The sequence below is a fragment of the Diaporthe amygdali genome (assembly GCF_026229845.1).
Source record: "Diaporthe amygdali strain CAA958 chromosome Unknown NODE_10_length_1141467_cov_65_626103, whole genome shotgun sequence".
NCBI classification, from domain to species: domain Eukaryota; kingdom Fungi; phylum Ascomycota; class Sordariomycetes; order Diaporthales; family Diaporthaceae; genus Diaporthe; species Diaporthe amygdali.
Genome location: NW_026517030.1, coordinates 752,655 through 768,152, shown reverse-complemented (window position 1 = coordinate 768,152; position 15,498 = coordinate 752,655). Strand labels below are relative to the sequence as shown.

Here is a 15,498-nt window from a genome sequence, read left to right as displayed (position 1 = left end):
GACCACTAGCTCTAAACCAAATACCAATATGGTGCTGGACGTACCGACGTACCTGGTATGGACACACATGGCACGGTCCTATCCTGCACTCTGAGCCTGGAGCTTCGCTCGGCCATCGTGGCTTGGTCTGGCTACTGGCAAAAGGAGTTGTCACAAAGGGGGCTGTCTACCCTCTACTCCCTACCTCCCTTATATACATACCGCCTCTGCCCCCATCACAACGCCCTCGTCCCCGTTGATGTTGTTCACCTCAGGGCTAAGCCCAAACTATGAGCTCTCTTCCTCAGTCCAATTTCTTCTACCTTCGCAACTATATTCAATTTCATACAAACACAACACACCATGGCAGCTGCCACTCTACGGTCGCCCAACACACCGGGCTTGACAATCAAGACTGACTTCGAGGGTTGTGATAGCTTTCCAACATACGTAGATCCTTTTGAAGATTCTGACGAAACCTTCATCGACGAGGCCAGCATGCCGTCTTCCGCCTCATCCTCTTCCAGCCCTCTCAACCCCGGCCAGCGGCTGGTTGAGAAGGTCAGGGAAGATCCATCGAGACACGCTTCACCTCAACCCACCTCGGTCCATGTCCCCACCCTTTCCAGGGCCAATGGCGGCAATGGCTATAGAGTGATGCGGTCGGCCACAGTAGGGTACATCGCCCCCGAGTTCAAGGGCAAGCCGGATCAAATGAAGCAAGGTGAGTAGCTGCGGCTTTCCATCTCTCTTCATATACACCGGCTCGGCATGCTGACTTGAAAACCTCTCAGTCCGGGAATTGATCCTGAAGAATGACTGGATCCCTGAGACCCGTGTAGACGCCCAGATTGCGTGGTTCTACAATGACCTTGGCATCGACGATGTATACTTCCAGCTCGAGACAACACCTGTCATCGCAGACCACATCACTGCCCTTTATGCTGCCAAGGTGGCAGCCTACTCTCGCAAGGACAAGCGAGAAGAAATTCGGCTAGATATGGAGGCCAGCGACCATGCCATCTACATCGACACCAGCGAGCCTGGAAAGAGTGCCGTTGGAGGGCCTCGTTTCGAAACCAGGTTAGAGAACAAGTACTTGGATGGTAACCTCACCGACCGTTTCCGCGTGGAGACCTTCCGATCATCGGGTGTATTGGGTGACAAGGCCGATGCCAAGGCTTCTTTGCGCTGTTACTTCGTCTACCAGTGTCAGTTTGTTGATCCCAAAGCTGACCCCACCGAAACCCGCCTGGAGGTCATCAGCGACCGCATGTTCCTGGCCAAGGCAACAGACAACACGAAGCAGATGTATCGCGAGATCATCGAGGTCGCCGTCAGCCGGACGGGTCCAGTTATTGAGGTGTTTGACCATGCCGGATCCCAGGAGAAGCGCCTTGTCGTGGCTTTCCGGTCACGCACAGCCAGAGGCATGTTTAGTGCCCTCTCTGACCTATACCACTACTATGGTGTGACAAGTTCCCGGAAGTACGTCGAACAATTTTCAAATGGAATAACAGTCATGAGTATATACCTCAAACCTGCGACAAACCTCAGCGGCAACTACCCGTCTTTCGACCAATCCATCCACCAGATCATGAAGGAGACGTCGCTCTTGTACTGCATCCCGCAGAACAAATTGCACTCTCTCTTCACCTCAGGCCAATTGAGTCTCCAAGAGGCTATCTATGGCCACTGTGTCTGGGTGTTCACCCAGCATTTCTTGAACCGTCTTGGCTCGGAATACGTATCTCTTTCTGAAGCTCTCGATATCAGGAAGACTGCGCACCAAGAGATTCTATCCAAACTGAAGCGCCGGCTGAGGACTGAGACTTTCACACCCGACTACATCCTAGAGATCATCGCCTCATTTCCTCAGCTTGTACGATCTCTGTACGCTTCTTTCGCCAAAGTGCATCTCAGCGTTGGCCCAGAGTTTGAGCGACACACTATCGACCCTACACCTGCCGTGGAGATCCTGTCCGATGAGCAATTGAAGGCCCTCATAACGAGAGAGGTCTCGACCGATCATGAGGAAATGGTCTGGAATGCGGCTCGGGCTTTCAACAACGCCATCCTGAAGACCAATTACTTCACTCCTACCAAGGTCGCCCTCAGCTTCCGCCTGGATCCGGCCTTCCTGCCTGAGGTCGAATATCCCAAACGGCTGTTTGGGATGTTCCTCGTTATTTCAGCTGAGTCCCGTGGATTCCATCTGCGCTTCAAGGATGTTGCCCGCGGTGGCATCCGCATTGTGAAGTCTCGCAGCAAGGAAGCGTACGCCATCAACGCTCGTAATATGTTTGACGAGAACTACGGCCTGGCCAGTACTCAGCAGCGGAAGAACAAGGACATTCCTGAAGGTGGCTCAAAGGGTGTGGTCTTGCTGGACCCCAAACAGCAAGACAAGGCTCAGGAAGCATTCGAGAAATACATCGACAGCATCCTGGATCTGCTCCTTCCCGCCGAGACCCCCGGGATCAAGAACCCTATTGTCGACCTCTACGGCAAGCAGGAAATCCTGTTCATGGGTCCTGATGAGAACACAGCCGATCTCGTCGACTGGGCAACTGAGCACGCCCGAGCACGTGGTGCCCCCTGGTGGAAATCGTTCTTCACCGGAAAGTCCCCCAGGCTGGGTGGTATTCCTCACGACTCCTACGGCATGACAACACTCAGCGTGCGTGAATATGTCAAGGGCATCTACCGCAAGCTAGAGCTCGACCCAGGCACCGTCAAGAAGATGCAGACTGGTGGCCCCGATGGTGATTTGGGAAGCAACGAGATCCTGCTCAGCAACGAAAAGTACACTTCGATCGTTGACGGCTCTGGTGTGCTTGTTGACCCCAACGGGCTCGACAAGCAGGAACTCATCCGTTTGGCGAAGGAGCGCGTCATGGTGTCTCACTATGATATGTCCAAACTGTCCAAGGACGGTTACCGAGTGCTCTGTGATGACTCTAATATCACACTGCCCAACGGCGAGTTTATCGGAAACGGCACATCCTTCCGCAACACATATCACCTCCGCAACACAGGTCTCACAGACATGTTCGTCCCCTGTGGAGGTCGTCCGGAGTCGATTGACCTCGTGAGTGTGGGCAAGATCATCAAGGATGGCAAGTCGACAATCCCATACATCGTCGAGGGTGCCAATCTCTTCATTACCCAGGACGCCAAGCTGCGTCTCGAAGAGGCCGGCTGCGTTGTCTTTAAGGACGCAAGTGCCAACAAGGGTGGTGTCACCTCGTCTTCCCTGGAAGTCCTGGCATCTCTCAGCTTTGATGAAGAGGGCTTCGTCCAGCACATGTGCCACGATGCCAGGGGTAACGCGCCGGAATTTTACCGATCATACGTCAAGTCGGTCCAAGACAAAATTCGCGAGAATGCCAGACTCGAGTTCGAAGCCATCTGGCGCGAGCACGAGGAGACCGGACTCTCCCGTTCCGTCCTGTCCGACAAACTGTCTGTCGCCATCACCGACCTTGACGAGGAGCTGCAACACAGCGATCTCTGGAAGAACACGCGCATCCGCAAGGCCGTCCTGCGCGACGCCCTGCCACAGCTCCTGCTGGACAAGATCGGCCTGGACACTGTCATTGCACGGGTCCCTGACTCGTATCTGTGTGCTATTTTCGGCTCGTACCTGGCCAGTCGATTCGTTTACGAATTCGGCAGTCAGCCGAGCCAGTTCGCTTTCTACGACTTGTGAGTTAACACCCGCGCTTCATCTATCTTGTCCCATCCGACTTGTAAGCAACCAAGTACTGACAGAATCATAGCATGTCGAAGAGGATGTCCAAGATCGCTCAGGATTAGATAAAAGGGCTCGAAAGCTGCGCTTAGGAAAATGTACAAAGGGGTTTATATTTGTCTACAGGAGTTTCGGCGGGCTGCATTTTGATGCGATTCTCTTAGACTGGAAGATCTTGTGTGCTGTGCTCAAATCCGCCAGCACCTCATCCATTGACCCAACCTAACTAACCTGCCCTCCGAGGCGGTTGATGAGCAATTCAATGACCATTGATGACTCTGACATAGAATGCTTGCTTTGTTAATGCTGATGTTGGCCCGAGTCTTGTATGATCCCCAATGTATGTCACTGTAATCATCCTTGCTTTTTGTGAATGATAAATTCTGGGTAGACGGTATGTAGCTGAACACTGTATTTGTATTGCTTCAAGTAGCCTTCTTAGCCGTCTCGCAGTTGCTGAGATATGGGCAACAATCCTATAAAGCTGAATTAGTAATCCCCGAAACTGGAATTTTGAACTAATGCTATGCAGTGACCTCTCGACATAAGTTGAATCAAAAGGTCGATATACCGTTCGTGTGTAGGTGTGCTAAGCTGATGGGGGTTGGGGTTGCCCGTTGCACAGCGGATCCTGCGTGTTTATTTCTTGTGCAAGGATCATGGTTTCTCGCACGTATCATTAAAGCTACGACCTCTGGTCTATCCGCCATACTCCTCGTGACTGGTTCAGCCGCTTCACTAGCTACAGCACACAGGACGATGCTGTATAGCCCTGCTTTTCCTTCCACTCTGCCGGGCGACACAAGAAAAATGGCCCCGACACTGTGCCCAATTTCTTGACCTTGACCGCAGCGTCTCCTGTGCCATGGCGACGGCGAGCTTGTCTAGCTCCAACGCGCCGGAGCACGTGCAGAAACACATCCGGCTGCTCTCAGCCAGCGTCTCAGGCAATGAGAACCGGATCCTAGACCTTCTTTCCGAGGAGGCCTGGACATCCCAAGCAGACCATCATGCGCTCCGCCAGGCCCTGGTCAAGGTCGCAACCAAAGGCAACCTGAAGGTCCTGTGCTTGCTACTCAAGCACGGCGCGGGCGTCCACCCGAAGAAGGAGAACGAGCTGTCTCCACTTTTCAAGGCCGCCGAGGCAGGGCATCTGGCCGTGGTGACGGAGCTGTTGGAGCACGGGGCCGATCCGAACTGGCGCGGCAAGAACGGGCAGACGGCGCTCTTCCCCACCTGCATGCGAGGCCACAATGGTGTCGTTAAAGCACTCCTCGACAAAGGAGCCGACGTCAACGGCGGCAGAAACCAGGATGGAAAGCCTGGTGACAAGGATGGTCGGACTCCCTTGCTCTTCCTCGCCTCGGAGAAGCGCGGCAAATGGACCATGGACACCATCAAGCTCTTGCTACAGAAGGACATCAACCTGAACCCGCGGGATTCCATCAGCCGTACACCTCTGCACTGGACGGCCACGAACAACTATATTGACCTTGCGCGTGCTCTTCTTAGCGGCGAGTTTGGGAAACAGGCTGATATCAATGCCTCTCAGAACAGAGGCAAGACAGCCCTTCACCTCGCCGCGGAACATAACCAAGTCGACTTCGTCGAGCTACTTCTGGGCTATGGTGCATATCCGGATGCTGTTTCGGACGGGCGGTGGACGCCCTTGCACAATGCGAGCGAAAAGGGCCATGATGTAGTTGTTTCTAAGCTGCTGGCCGCTGGTGCTAATGTTAATGCTGAACTGTCAAATCGCATGACCCCGTTGCATTGGGCGGCTTTCAAGTCAGTAATTTTTTATATCAGTCCTTCGTCAATCCTACCACCTATACATGGGTTACTTCTGAATCAGGCTCAGGTCCCTCAAGTATCTTTTGCTTCTATTCTGTTTACGCCCGAGCATTCACTAACAGCTCACAATGTAGTGGCCACGGCAATGTTGTCAAGCTTCTTTTAGAAAGGCCAGAGACGAACATCTCTATCAAGGATCAGTTCGAGCGAACTGCTCTTCTTTGCGCCGCCGAACGGCACCACAAAGACCTTGTTCATCTTCTTTCTCCTTCCAGGGCGTCCCACAGGTTATCGGAAAGCGCCCGAGAAGCCTCCAAGCTATTCTCTGCGACTGTTGTTGACTTTGGAGACTTTCAAGAAATGAAGTTTCGGAAGGGCGACGTCCAGGAGAAAAAGAAGCAGCTGGTTTTCAAACCCTCCATCTACGAATTGCTCTATGGCTGGGAAGACAGTGAGAAGAACGTGCCAAGTGTTCCAATCCTGGCCAAAAACGTGAAGTGGGAACCGCATTTTCGGTGGATTCACCTGCCTGCCAACAATATTGCTTGGGTAGAGACCCTGCTGGCTAAGTCTTTCGTCGAGGGCGGGTTCCGTGACGTCGAAGGCTTCAAAGCTCTAGAGAAGTGTTTTGACCAAGAGCATCGTGGGCCAATGGCTCATGCAAAATTCCTGAGAACCTTCTGTCATCGAGTGCCGAGCCGCCGTGCGGAAAAGGAGGAGGTTGCCCTGGGAATCCTTTCCGAGCAGGCAGCCGAGATTAATGCGCCGACAGTCGCGGATTCCATCATAACAGATACCTCGGAAAACAGCACCTTGAAATCGGAAAGTAAGAAGAAAAGCAAAGCCGAGCAAATAACCGAACGTCATCCGCAGGCGAAGCCAAAGCGCAAAAAGGGAAATCCAGGTAACCCTCCTGGTACCAAAGAGGCCAAGCTGAATAGCAGGCAATCGTCGTTTGCGCCATCATTTGCATCGACAGAGGCATTCAGGCAGCTTGTGAACAACGGAAAGATGGTTCTCTTCGTATGTCGGACCCATCAATCATCCCCAAGACTGTGGAATGAGCTGACAGTCACAGATGCCATTTCTCCACTACGAAACCCATGACAGGCGCCTGAGCATGGCTGAAACTATCCAAAGAGCTCGCACGGGGGGCAAACCCCAGCAGAATGCGTCGCGCGATGAGCTTCTTGTCCACGCTTACGTCAATAATCTCCACCCGAGACGGACCCTTGACCAGTTCTTCTATCATGGAATCGACACTACACAACGTGATAATGATCAGGTCGTCTGGAGATATTGTCAAGAGCATCATCTGGAGCCAAAGGTGTTCATGGTGGATCAGCTTTGTGAGCAACTATCCACCCCAAATTCACATTGAGTCTTCGCTAAATAAGATCTCGAAGGGCTTTGGATTCTCGGTGGTGGTAAGTAGTCTACACAAAAAGCATAGTGAATGTCTCTGATCAGATTTCAGACACCGTGATTACATGTTTCCCTCAGCGATGGGATCAGCCCAAACAGGATCCGCTCAATGTCATCGACGGCATATTAGAGGAGACCAACGCGAAGACGAGGCCACCGATTCAGTCAGTCTATGATCTAGCGATGGCGATTACGGGCAGAGCATCTGGATTATTCGAGTAAGTCCTTTCCACGCCGAGATCTCCCTATGGTTCGCGAGACGTTAGCCGCAGGGTTTAAAGCACCCTCCAAACACTCTTCTGAGGAAATAGTGCGATTGACCAAACTTGAACAGCCGGCATCGACTGGATGAGCAACAATTTCAATTCCTCGACATGTTCGAGAGCAGTATCGGGCATGTCACAGACCAGGAAAGTCGACTGTTCAGTAAATTCCACAAGGCTTCGGAAAAGTCGACACAGTGGCTTAGACGGTACCGCCACGGCACCGAGAGCAGTGTCGAGCACGAGTTGTCTGATGACCTACTCAACATACACCAGGAGACGAGGCTCTTGTCAGAGATCAAGGACATCCAAGATGAGTTGAATATTATAGCAGTGGTATTGGACTCACAGATGCTCGTGTTAGAAGAATTCCAAAAGAACATCATCGACGAGCTGCGGCCAGAGGGAAGCCGCAAGTCCACCGACGGCGTGATCAAGGAGATCAGGCGACGGTTTCAGGATCAGGAGCGTCTGCTCGAGGTCCATCAGAACGACCTTATTCGCATGGACAAACAAGCCCGCAGCATATATGACAGCCTGACCAATCTTTTGGATCTGAAGCAAAAGCATTCCAATGCCCTAGAAGCGCGATTCGCCCGCGAGCAGGCAATCATAGCCGCAAAGCAAGGTATATACCGTCTTCTTGTGAAAGCCTACCGCTTTTAGTTCGAGTTAAGATTTAACGATCGGCAGGGCAAACCATTATGGTCTTCACCATTGTTACGATCATCTTCCTCCCGATGTCGTTTATAGCAGCCTTCTTTGCTATTAATTTCCAGGATTGGGGAAATCATCTCACCATTGGATATGTCACAAAATACATGTTTGGAATCGGACTGGCAATCTCGTTCATCTTCGTGTCCATGGCTTTCTTGGTTCACGATATTTCAGATGCTTGGAAGGCCCTAGTTCGGGCCACCATGGACTACGGAGGCCGTCTTCGCCGCAAAAAGGCAGCACGGGGAGACAAGGAAGACCAGCCGGATGATATGTCGACGTGGACCGTCAGGGAGAACAAGCCGGGGACCGCTGGTGCTGCGTCAACGACTGCTTACCGATCGCATGCGGATGACGTGGACTGGAAGAGGGGGCTTGACGGCCCGGATCGATACGCTGCGAGGATGAGCCGCGACCACGATCGCTATGACCACACACGGCTTGGGCTCTCGCCCCTCCGGCACGGCGCGCGGAAGCTCAGCATCGGTAGCGGACATGGTGTGTCTACCGTCCGGCGGAGTTTTGATGGTCGTCGTGGGAGACCCAGTGATGATCTTGAAAGGGGAAGGGATCCCTCGAGGGTACGATGATCACTTAGGAGTGCCGTTTTGCTAAATACCTGTTGTCTGCCTGGGTATTCCGGACAGTTCGTGGAAACCATTTAATTATTATCCAAGACTGCAGGTTCCTATGCGTCATGATAGCTCTCAGGACGGTACGCTGTGGCTTCTCTTGAAGTCGATCTCAACCCGTGTGTAGATTTCACAATGTTGGTATACCAGATTATAGGCGGTGGCCTCGTGATAGTCGCCGCCTCCTCTAACGTCCTTGTCTGGACAGTGGACGTGTTGGCTGTTGTCGTGGTCGTAGTCCAACTCGAGATGGACCTGACAATGGAGTCCAGCTTCTCTGTCCAAAATCCGCCCATCCGACGCTGTGGTTGATCAACCTCCTGGTCGAAATTGGCCAAGTCATCTTGCGGTGTTGCCCTTCCCAAAAGCCTCCTGAAGACATCCTGTATTCTGTCGTAGACGGGATGGAGTGTCGGGATACAGGCCGAGATAAGCATGAGCTGAAAGTGCATCAGTCTAACGAAAATTCACCTCAGGCGTAAGGCTAGATGATTGCGGCTTACTTACGCTTCCTTCGGTAGTGGTCCATATTATCAGGTAAGTCACGTCGTCTTCAAAGCGTCAGCAAATATACTAGCACCTCGAATACTCCAGACTCACATGTGAAATCAGGACTTGCATTGGCTTCAAGCCGCGAGGTCTTGTAACAGCCGGCAGCCGACGCTCTGCGAGCAACATGCTGTTAGCTTCCGGTTCCCGAGTGATCGAAACAGCAAAGTATATATCCGAGACGTACGAGACTCCCATTCCAAGCATTATGCTCAATGTGAGCTTTTTCCTCCAGTTACAAGTCAAGCGGTGAAAGACGATTGCCGGGTAGACGGCAAAGTAAAGATCCAAAGCCGCAGAGAGTGCTTGAGAATGTGTCAGTCTTGACGCCACCCAACCGCGCAGGACAGGACAGGGGCAAAGAAGTTATACTAACCCGCAGCGAAGTAGCAGTATTGCACGTACTGGATCGACTCGATACATTTCGCGCCTTTGATAGTTGGGTCCCACGATGCTCGAATAGGCTTGCAGCCGAAGAAAGCCAAAAAGGAAACGGCAAGGAACCCGAGCAGACACAGGATCACCGAAGCCCACATCGCAGCCTTGTGGAGCTCTCCGGGCTTGAAGATCCGGCACAGTAAGCTCACGACCGACATCTTGGACACGGCCAGATTGGTGCTGACGCAGATTTGACTTTCAGCATCTTGCATTCGCGGGCGGGGGGGGGGGCAGTTGGCCAGACAACTTACACGCTGAAAGGCGTCCCTACAACAAACCAGAACTTCGCCTTTACCTGTTGATCGTGTGATAGAGCAATCATGTGGCGACCCAGGCCGTTGAAAAAGCCAGTCGTCATGAAGGACACATTAAGCCACATGATTGCGAGCGACAGCACACACAGCCACTCCTCGACGTAGAGCCTCCTGCGCAGTATGCGCGAGCAGCCGTAGACCCTCGCGGCGACGAAGACGGTGGCGACAGCCGCCATGGACAAGAGGACAGCCCTCGCTTGGGGCGCTCGGTTCTCTGCCTCGGCCATTGCCAGGCGGCGGCGTGTTGTTGACTATGGCACAAGATGATTCATTTCTGACGGGCAGCCGTTGAAGGCTCCGGTACGCTCGTATGCATGTACGCGGTACGCTTGGAGTGGAGAAGAGACGGCCAGGCCTTTGTGGACCGTCAAGATCAGCCTTTTCGGTGAGATCCAGGACCCGATCTCCTGTATTTGAATCAGGGAATTGCATATGCTCCCGGGGCGACCATGGTTTGATTTCGACCAGTGCGTTGAATTGCCGAGGGGTTCCGTAGGGCTTGGCTCAGGTTCTGCGGGCGAGCCTTCGCAATGATATGATCACCCCATAAAGCTTAACACGGCGGTGTAACTTTGAATGACTCGAGAGGCCTATCAGATAATATGTGCCATGGCGGGGAGAGATGCCCAAGTTGAGGATCGCCACTGTCATCGATCTCGGAATGATCTTCTATACATAGTAAGTCTACGGGATGAAAGGGTAATCACTTGAGGAGGGAGGAACCTGGTTCGACACGATCTATTGCACGAGACAACTGTAGTATTTTGTTGTTTTATGCCTGATCGTCCAGTCCGGATGACGATCGCGAGAAACATCCTGTCCAATCATTTCTCATTTTCCCATGTTTCCCATGCAGCTCAAAAATGGCAATTCGAGATCAATGGTGTCGTCTATAGTGAGTCCCAAGCCTCGTACATAGTCTAATGTCCAGATAGATATTGTGCATATTAGGCGTCGGTTGTCCAGGTGGGTCCTTCCCCAAGCTTCCCCTCAAGCTCCCCCGAGCTGCTCCAAACCAAGGCTACGTCACGCTTGCGAGCGTGGGGCCTCAGCTTCCATCTCCCGCCAACGCCCAGTTCTACTACCTGCAACATCTGCTTGGGTTTTTGTCTGGAAAATACCAACCAGACTTGATATCTACTATCACCATTAAGACATCCACTCGCTGAAGGCAGCATTTGACCAGCATTTGACCCAGCCCTCACTGCCACCACGCCTGCACAGCCGAGCAGCCTGCCAATAATGTCCTTCAAACCACATGATCACGGCCTTGCTCCAGGCCTCATCGACGCCCGGGAGAAGGAGGTTATGGACGAGATTGACAAGCTCATTGACAAGAAGCTATACTTCGCCTTGGCCCGGATCATTCCTAGCGACCCGAACGCTGCCCATATCGTCAATGACCCCGAGATCCAAGAGCAGGCAAACAATCTGAAGACGGCCGTCGCGGCCGTTGTGGAGAGACACGAAAGCATTATTTCCACCATTGCGAAATCGAAGAGGGACAAAGACAATGACAAGCCAGTGTGATCAAGGCTGTGCCATCCCCGATTCTCAAAAAGAGACATTGGCCCCTACGCCCGGCTCACTCGGGAGCATCAGGACTGGGCCTCGGGCAGTATGGCCGATTTACCAGCTAGACATATGGATCTCGTGAGCTCCACAGGAATCAACTCCCATGATAGGCGTCCCGATACTTTTTCAGACGGGCCGAATTCGAACATCTAGGGTGCCAGAGATCTACGGACTGGTGAGGAGGACCGTGTGTGCTGGGTGGGGGTGGGGGGGGGGGGGTTGGTGATGGTGATGGCGGAAGACCCAAAGGGTGCCCCCCGGACGGTGCTGCACCTGATGTCGAGATATATCAACAATCGAATGCTTTCCCTCCACTTTTTCAGTCATATCGAACGAAATTTAAGTCGCTGGCTCATGCCATCTGTCTAGCATACGCCCTCAACCGTGCCCTGCGTCGCCGCTAAGAATGGAGGCAATAGGAGCAAACGGCACTAGTGGTGAGAGGTGAGTGGACCCTCAATGGTGTCTAAGAAGTCTATCTGTAAGTGACCACCACAGCCGCGGCTGTGTTGACTCGGAACCAAGATCATGACCTCGAGGTTGTCGCTCGGCAATTAACAAAAATGCAGCTACGGACTGCATATTGAGAGCTGTCAGAAAAAGCTTGGGCTTCGAAGGCCTGTCAAGATCAAGAATCGGCCAACAGCAAGGATGAGCATGTTTTTTTAAACAGCGGAACATGCCGTGCGCATCATTTTACCAAGTGGGTTTCTGTCTGATCACCGGAGATTTTCCCAGCCTTCTTCTCCATGCAAGGAAGGCGTATTCCCGGCTTTGCCCATTCCGTGAGCCAGTCAAGACTTCTTACCGACAAAACCAGATTTCAGCTTTCCTAGGGATCCAGAAATTTGAGTCATGATATACGCGTTTTTAAGGAACACGCGACAAGCTGTCCCCTGCACAGAGCATGTTCATGATCGCCCGACAAGGAATGGCATCCTGCCATGATGTTGCTATGATGGTGGCACCGTCTGGCGCATAATGGTTCCACGAAAGTCTGACCCTCAGTGACAGTATCGCCAACAGGCTGAAGGTTTGAAGCTATGAGCAATAACACGGTACAGGCGGCATTTGTATACTTTCCTCGTCACCATGCAAACCAGCCCACCTTCAAGCCCACATTTATTGTCAAACTCTACCAACGAAATGCTGCCATTCTATCAAAAGAAGTTAAATCTGCGGCAGCACGGATACGGCCTTATCAGCTGGCAGGGGTAGCCACAGCGTGCAGGAGTCTCGCGGGCTACTGCATCTGCAAGCCCCTGACAACAAGGTCCGCTCCAGGGAAAGACGGGGTAACGATCTGGAGGCTGCAATGGCTGAAGACCGATCATTGCTCCAGAACCCTTGTTTTACGCCCACAATTGAGCCCGTCGCAGTTTTACGCCCACGTGGTTAGCGACTCATTTTTTCTGAAGGGGCCGGGGGCATCATCAGGGATCAGTTAGACAGCCCTGACAGGTCCCACCCAAAGCGAAACCGGGGCGAGTTTAATGACCGAGACAGGAACTCGCTGCTCGCTCCATCAGCCGGTTCACAAGTAAACTCTCGATCTGGACACTGGCAGGACCCGATTGTCGACCGGAATTGAAAGGCAGCTCATGCTCATCGGTTGTTTCTCATATCTTTGTTGGCGTCGGCGGCAAGCTCTCGGGCTTGCGCAGGTCGATGAGGGCAGACGGACATGGTCTCCTACAGGCCGCTGCCTATGACCACTGTGGTTGAGGCGCATTTGATAATCAACATTGTTCTGGTTGGCGTCACGGTACTTGTCGTAATACTACGGATCCTATCTCGAATTCTAGCTCGATCGCGGCTGGGAATGGATGACTACTTGACTATGCTGGCTGTCCCTCAAGGAATCGGCATGTTGGTACTGCAAGCATTATGTGAGTCTTGGGAACCCCTTAGGAGCGCGCCGAAACCTCGTTGAAGCTTCTGCTAAAGCCACAATCCAGTCGCAAGATCGGGTCTTGGGTACGAATTCTCGAAGGTCGCTGGGAACTGGCGCTTCATAACTTTGGTGAGTCTACAAATTGTCAACGGATGCCCCCAGACGTCTTTATACCACCTTACTAACAGAAATACCACCATACCAGCTCATTCTCCCATTTGAGGTGCTCTTCAGCGCCTGTGTCCTGACGACCAAGCTCAGCGTCCTGTTCTTCTACAAACGAGTGTTTACAAGTAACGCAATGCGCCTCGCGACCAGGGTAACGTTGGTGATCGTTGTCCTCTGGGGAGTCGGAAATCTCTTGCAGACTTTCCTGGTTTGCCACATGATAGATGGGACCTGGTAGGACTTTTCTTTTTGGATTTGATTTCCCCTCTGTTCTTCTACGTCTTCATGGCATGGCAATATGGCATTCTACAAGCGCAAGGGCCATGTTGTGGTGGCAACATGCTTACTTCGAATCACCGAAGTAATCGCCCAAAACAGCACTTTCCCAACCATTGCACACTAGCCAAGAAACGTCACTCACAACAGAGGCAGGCATGCTATCAACACGGATTTCTGCCCGGATCTTCAGTCAAGCTTCATCTCCATTGGGCTTTTCAACTTAATCACCAATACTATCATCATGCTGGTACCGCTTTACACAGTCTGGACTCTCAAGAAAGTCAGTGTGTCGACTCGATTGGGCCTCAGCGCAGTCTTCTTATTGAATTTCGGGTGAGTAATTTCAATGAGCCCAGGACCACTCATTGCTGCCGAGTGAACCTCAGATAGATGCTTACCAACACCAATCCAGAGTGATCGTGGTTTCTGTCACGAGAATTGCTGTGATGATCGGCGTCCGCGATCTGTCCGATGTCATAGACAGCATGGTGACAGTAACGTTTCTGTCGGTGTTCGAAGTCAACCTGAGTATTTTCTGCAACAGCCTGCCGATGCTTCTGCCACTATACACCTATTGGAAGAATCGCAGATTTGGCGGAGATGGGGAGGACGAGTACGTGTCGAGGCTCAGAGGCGACAGCCAGTCCCGCAGGCACGAGCACCTTGTAGAGGACCTTACCAACGGCATACCGCTCGAGACTATCTACGGGAAGGATAACGTGCACTTCACAACGACAGTTGGGCGGGGTGAGTCGTCGAGACGGACGAATGAGGAGCAGTCCGAGGACGACGGCTCGGACTCGGAGTCGACGAGGAGGCTTCCGCGGAATGCGCAGGCCATAACGATTGAGACGAAATGGTCGATAACGGAGGAAACAGTCAAATAGGTACAGGATTACCTTCGATAATAATGCTCAAAATTTAATGCCGTGCTTCTTGATCGGATGTTGTGGTTCACCGGGCTGCCTGTTGACAGACCCCGGGAAGAGAACGCCGACCGATACCGGCTACGAGATCTCACACCACTGAAGAGGCACTGGTTCAAGCCCGTCCTTTTCAAGGTCTTACCGGGCCGAATCTCTCATTCAGTCGCTGGCGGCTCTCTCCAGCAGCTGTCAAGGGTAGAAATAACGCTCACCAAAGCTTATTTCCCCGCGACACCACGGGCCGATGCCACGTCGGATCGGCTCCGATTGAGTTTCGGGTGCCAACTTCTCGGAGCCCGGAAGAGCAGGGGTGCATGATCAAGGCCTAAATGCTTCAAAGGCCCGCACACTGCCCACATGGTGGTGGTCCAACGTAGTGTGGCAGAAGGACCCGCCGGGGCGCATGCACTGCTGCAAAGATTCTCAAATCGTAATGGCGACTTTCTCTCGTCGTTGCCAAAAGTCTTGCGGCTCCTCCCGCCCGTCGCAAACCTACCGGCGAGTCCCGGGCAGGCTAAGTAAGTGGTGAAGCAGTGGGCCCATTGCCATTTGCCAATCTAGGAAGCCGAGAGATTTCGTCTTCAGGCTCGGCTCAATTCTCCCTCGAGATTATGGGCAAACTAATGGACTTGACTGACTGCCTCATAAGCGCCATAAATCGGGTGTTGGCACCTCTATGAATGTCCGACAGAGACAGAACGAAAGGTGTCGATCAAACGAGCTTCAGGGAATCACTTATTCAAAGCCATTCAGACTGGGTGCATTATGTTGACGGAAGAACTCACACCAGA

General features: G+C 52.6%; 5 protein-coding genes across 5 annotated transcripts; 4 read left to right on the top strand and 1 right to left on the bottom strand.

The window, feature by feature from the left end:
* Positions 1-342: 342 nt before the first annotated feature.
* On the top strand, positions 343-3,798 carry J7T55_009202 (glutamate dehydrogenase-1; the record flags this gene model as incomplete). Its single annotated transcript, XM_053142143.1, has 3 exons — positions 343-703; positions 774-3,687; positions 3,762-3,798. 3 exons carry the CDS (start codon positions 343-345, stop codon positions 3,796-3,798), a joined length of 3,312 nt encoding a protein of 1,103 aa, XP_052995043.1.
* Positions 3,799-4,598: 800 nt separating this feature from the next.
* On the top strand, positions 4,599-8,522 carry J7T55_009201 (uncharacterized protein; the record flags this gene model as incomplete). The annotated part of the gene is made up of 6 exons (XM_053142142.1): positions 4,599-5,521; positions 5,662-6,550; positions 6,606-6,876; positions 7,005-7,170; positions 7,287-7,843; positions 7,909-8,522. The coding sequence occupies 6 exons, from the start codon at positions 4,599-4,601 to the stop codon at positions 8,520-8,522; spliced, it is 3,420 nt and encodes a 1,139-aa protein (XP_052995042.1).
* Positions 8,523-8,620: 98 nt separating this feature from the next.
* Positions 8,621-10,092, bottom strand: J7T55_009200 (uncharacterized protein; the record flags this gene model as incomplete). Its single annotated transcript, XM_053142141.1, has 6 exons — positions 8,621-9,004; positions 9,072-9,115; positions 9,165-9,229; positions 9,301-9,418; positions 9,490-9,731; positions 9,803-10,092. 6 exons carry the CDS (start codon positions 10,090-10,092, stop codon positions 8,621-8,623), a joined length of 1,143 nt encoding a protein of 380 aa, XP_052995041.1.
* A 1,015-nt stretch (positions 10,093-11,107) lies between these two features.
* J7T55_009199 (uncharacterized protein) lies at positions 11,108-11,395 on the top strand (the record flags this gene model as incomplete). The annotated part of the gene is made up of 1 exon (XM_053142139.1): positions 11,108-11,395. One exon carries the CDS (start codon positions 11,108-11,110, stop codon positions 11,393-11,395), a length of 288 nt encoding a protein of 95 aa, XP_052995040.1.
* Positions 11,396-13,124: 1,729 nt separating this feature from the next.
* J7T55_009198 (uncharacterized protein) lies at positions 13,125-14,668 on the top strand (the record flags this gene model as incomplete). Its single annotated transcript, XM_053142138.1, has 5 exons — positions 13,125-13,329; positions 13,399-13,463; positions 13,540-13,736; positions 13,935-14,114; positions 14,194-14,668. The coding sequence occupies 5 exons, from the start codon at positions 13,125-13,127 to the stop codon at positions 14,666-14,668; spliced, it is 1,122 nt and encodes a 373-aa protein (XP_052995039.1).
* Positions 14,669-15,498: the final 830 nt, after the last annotated feature.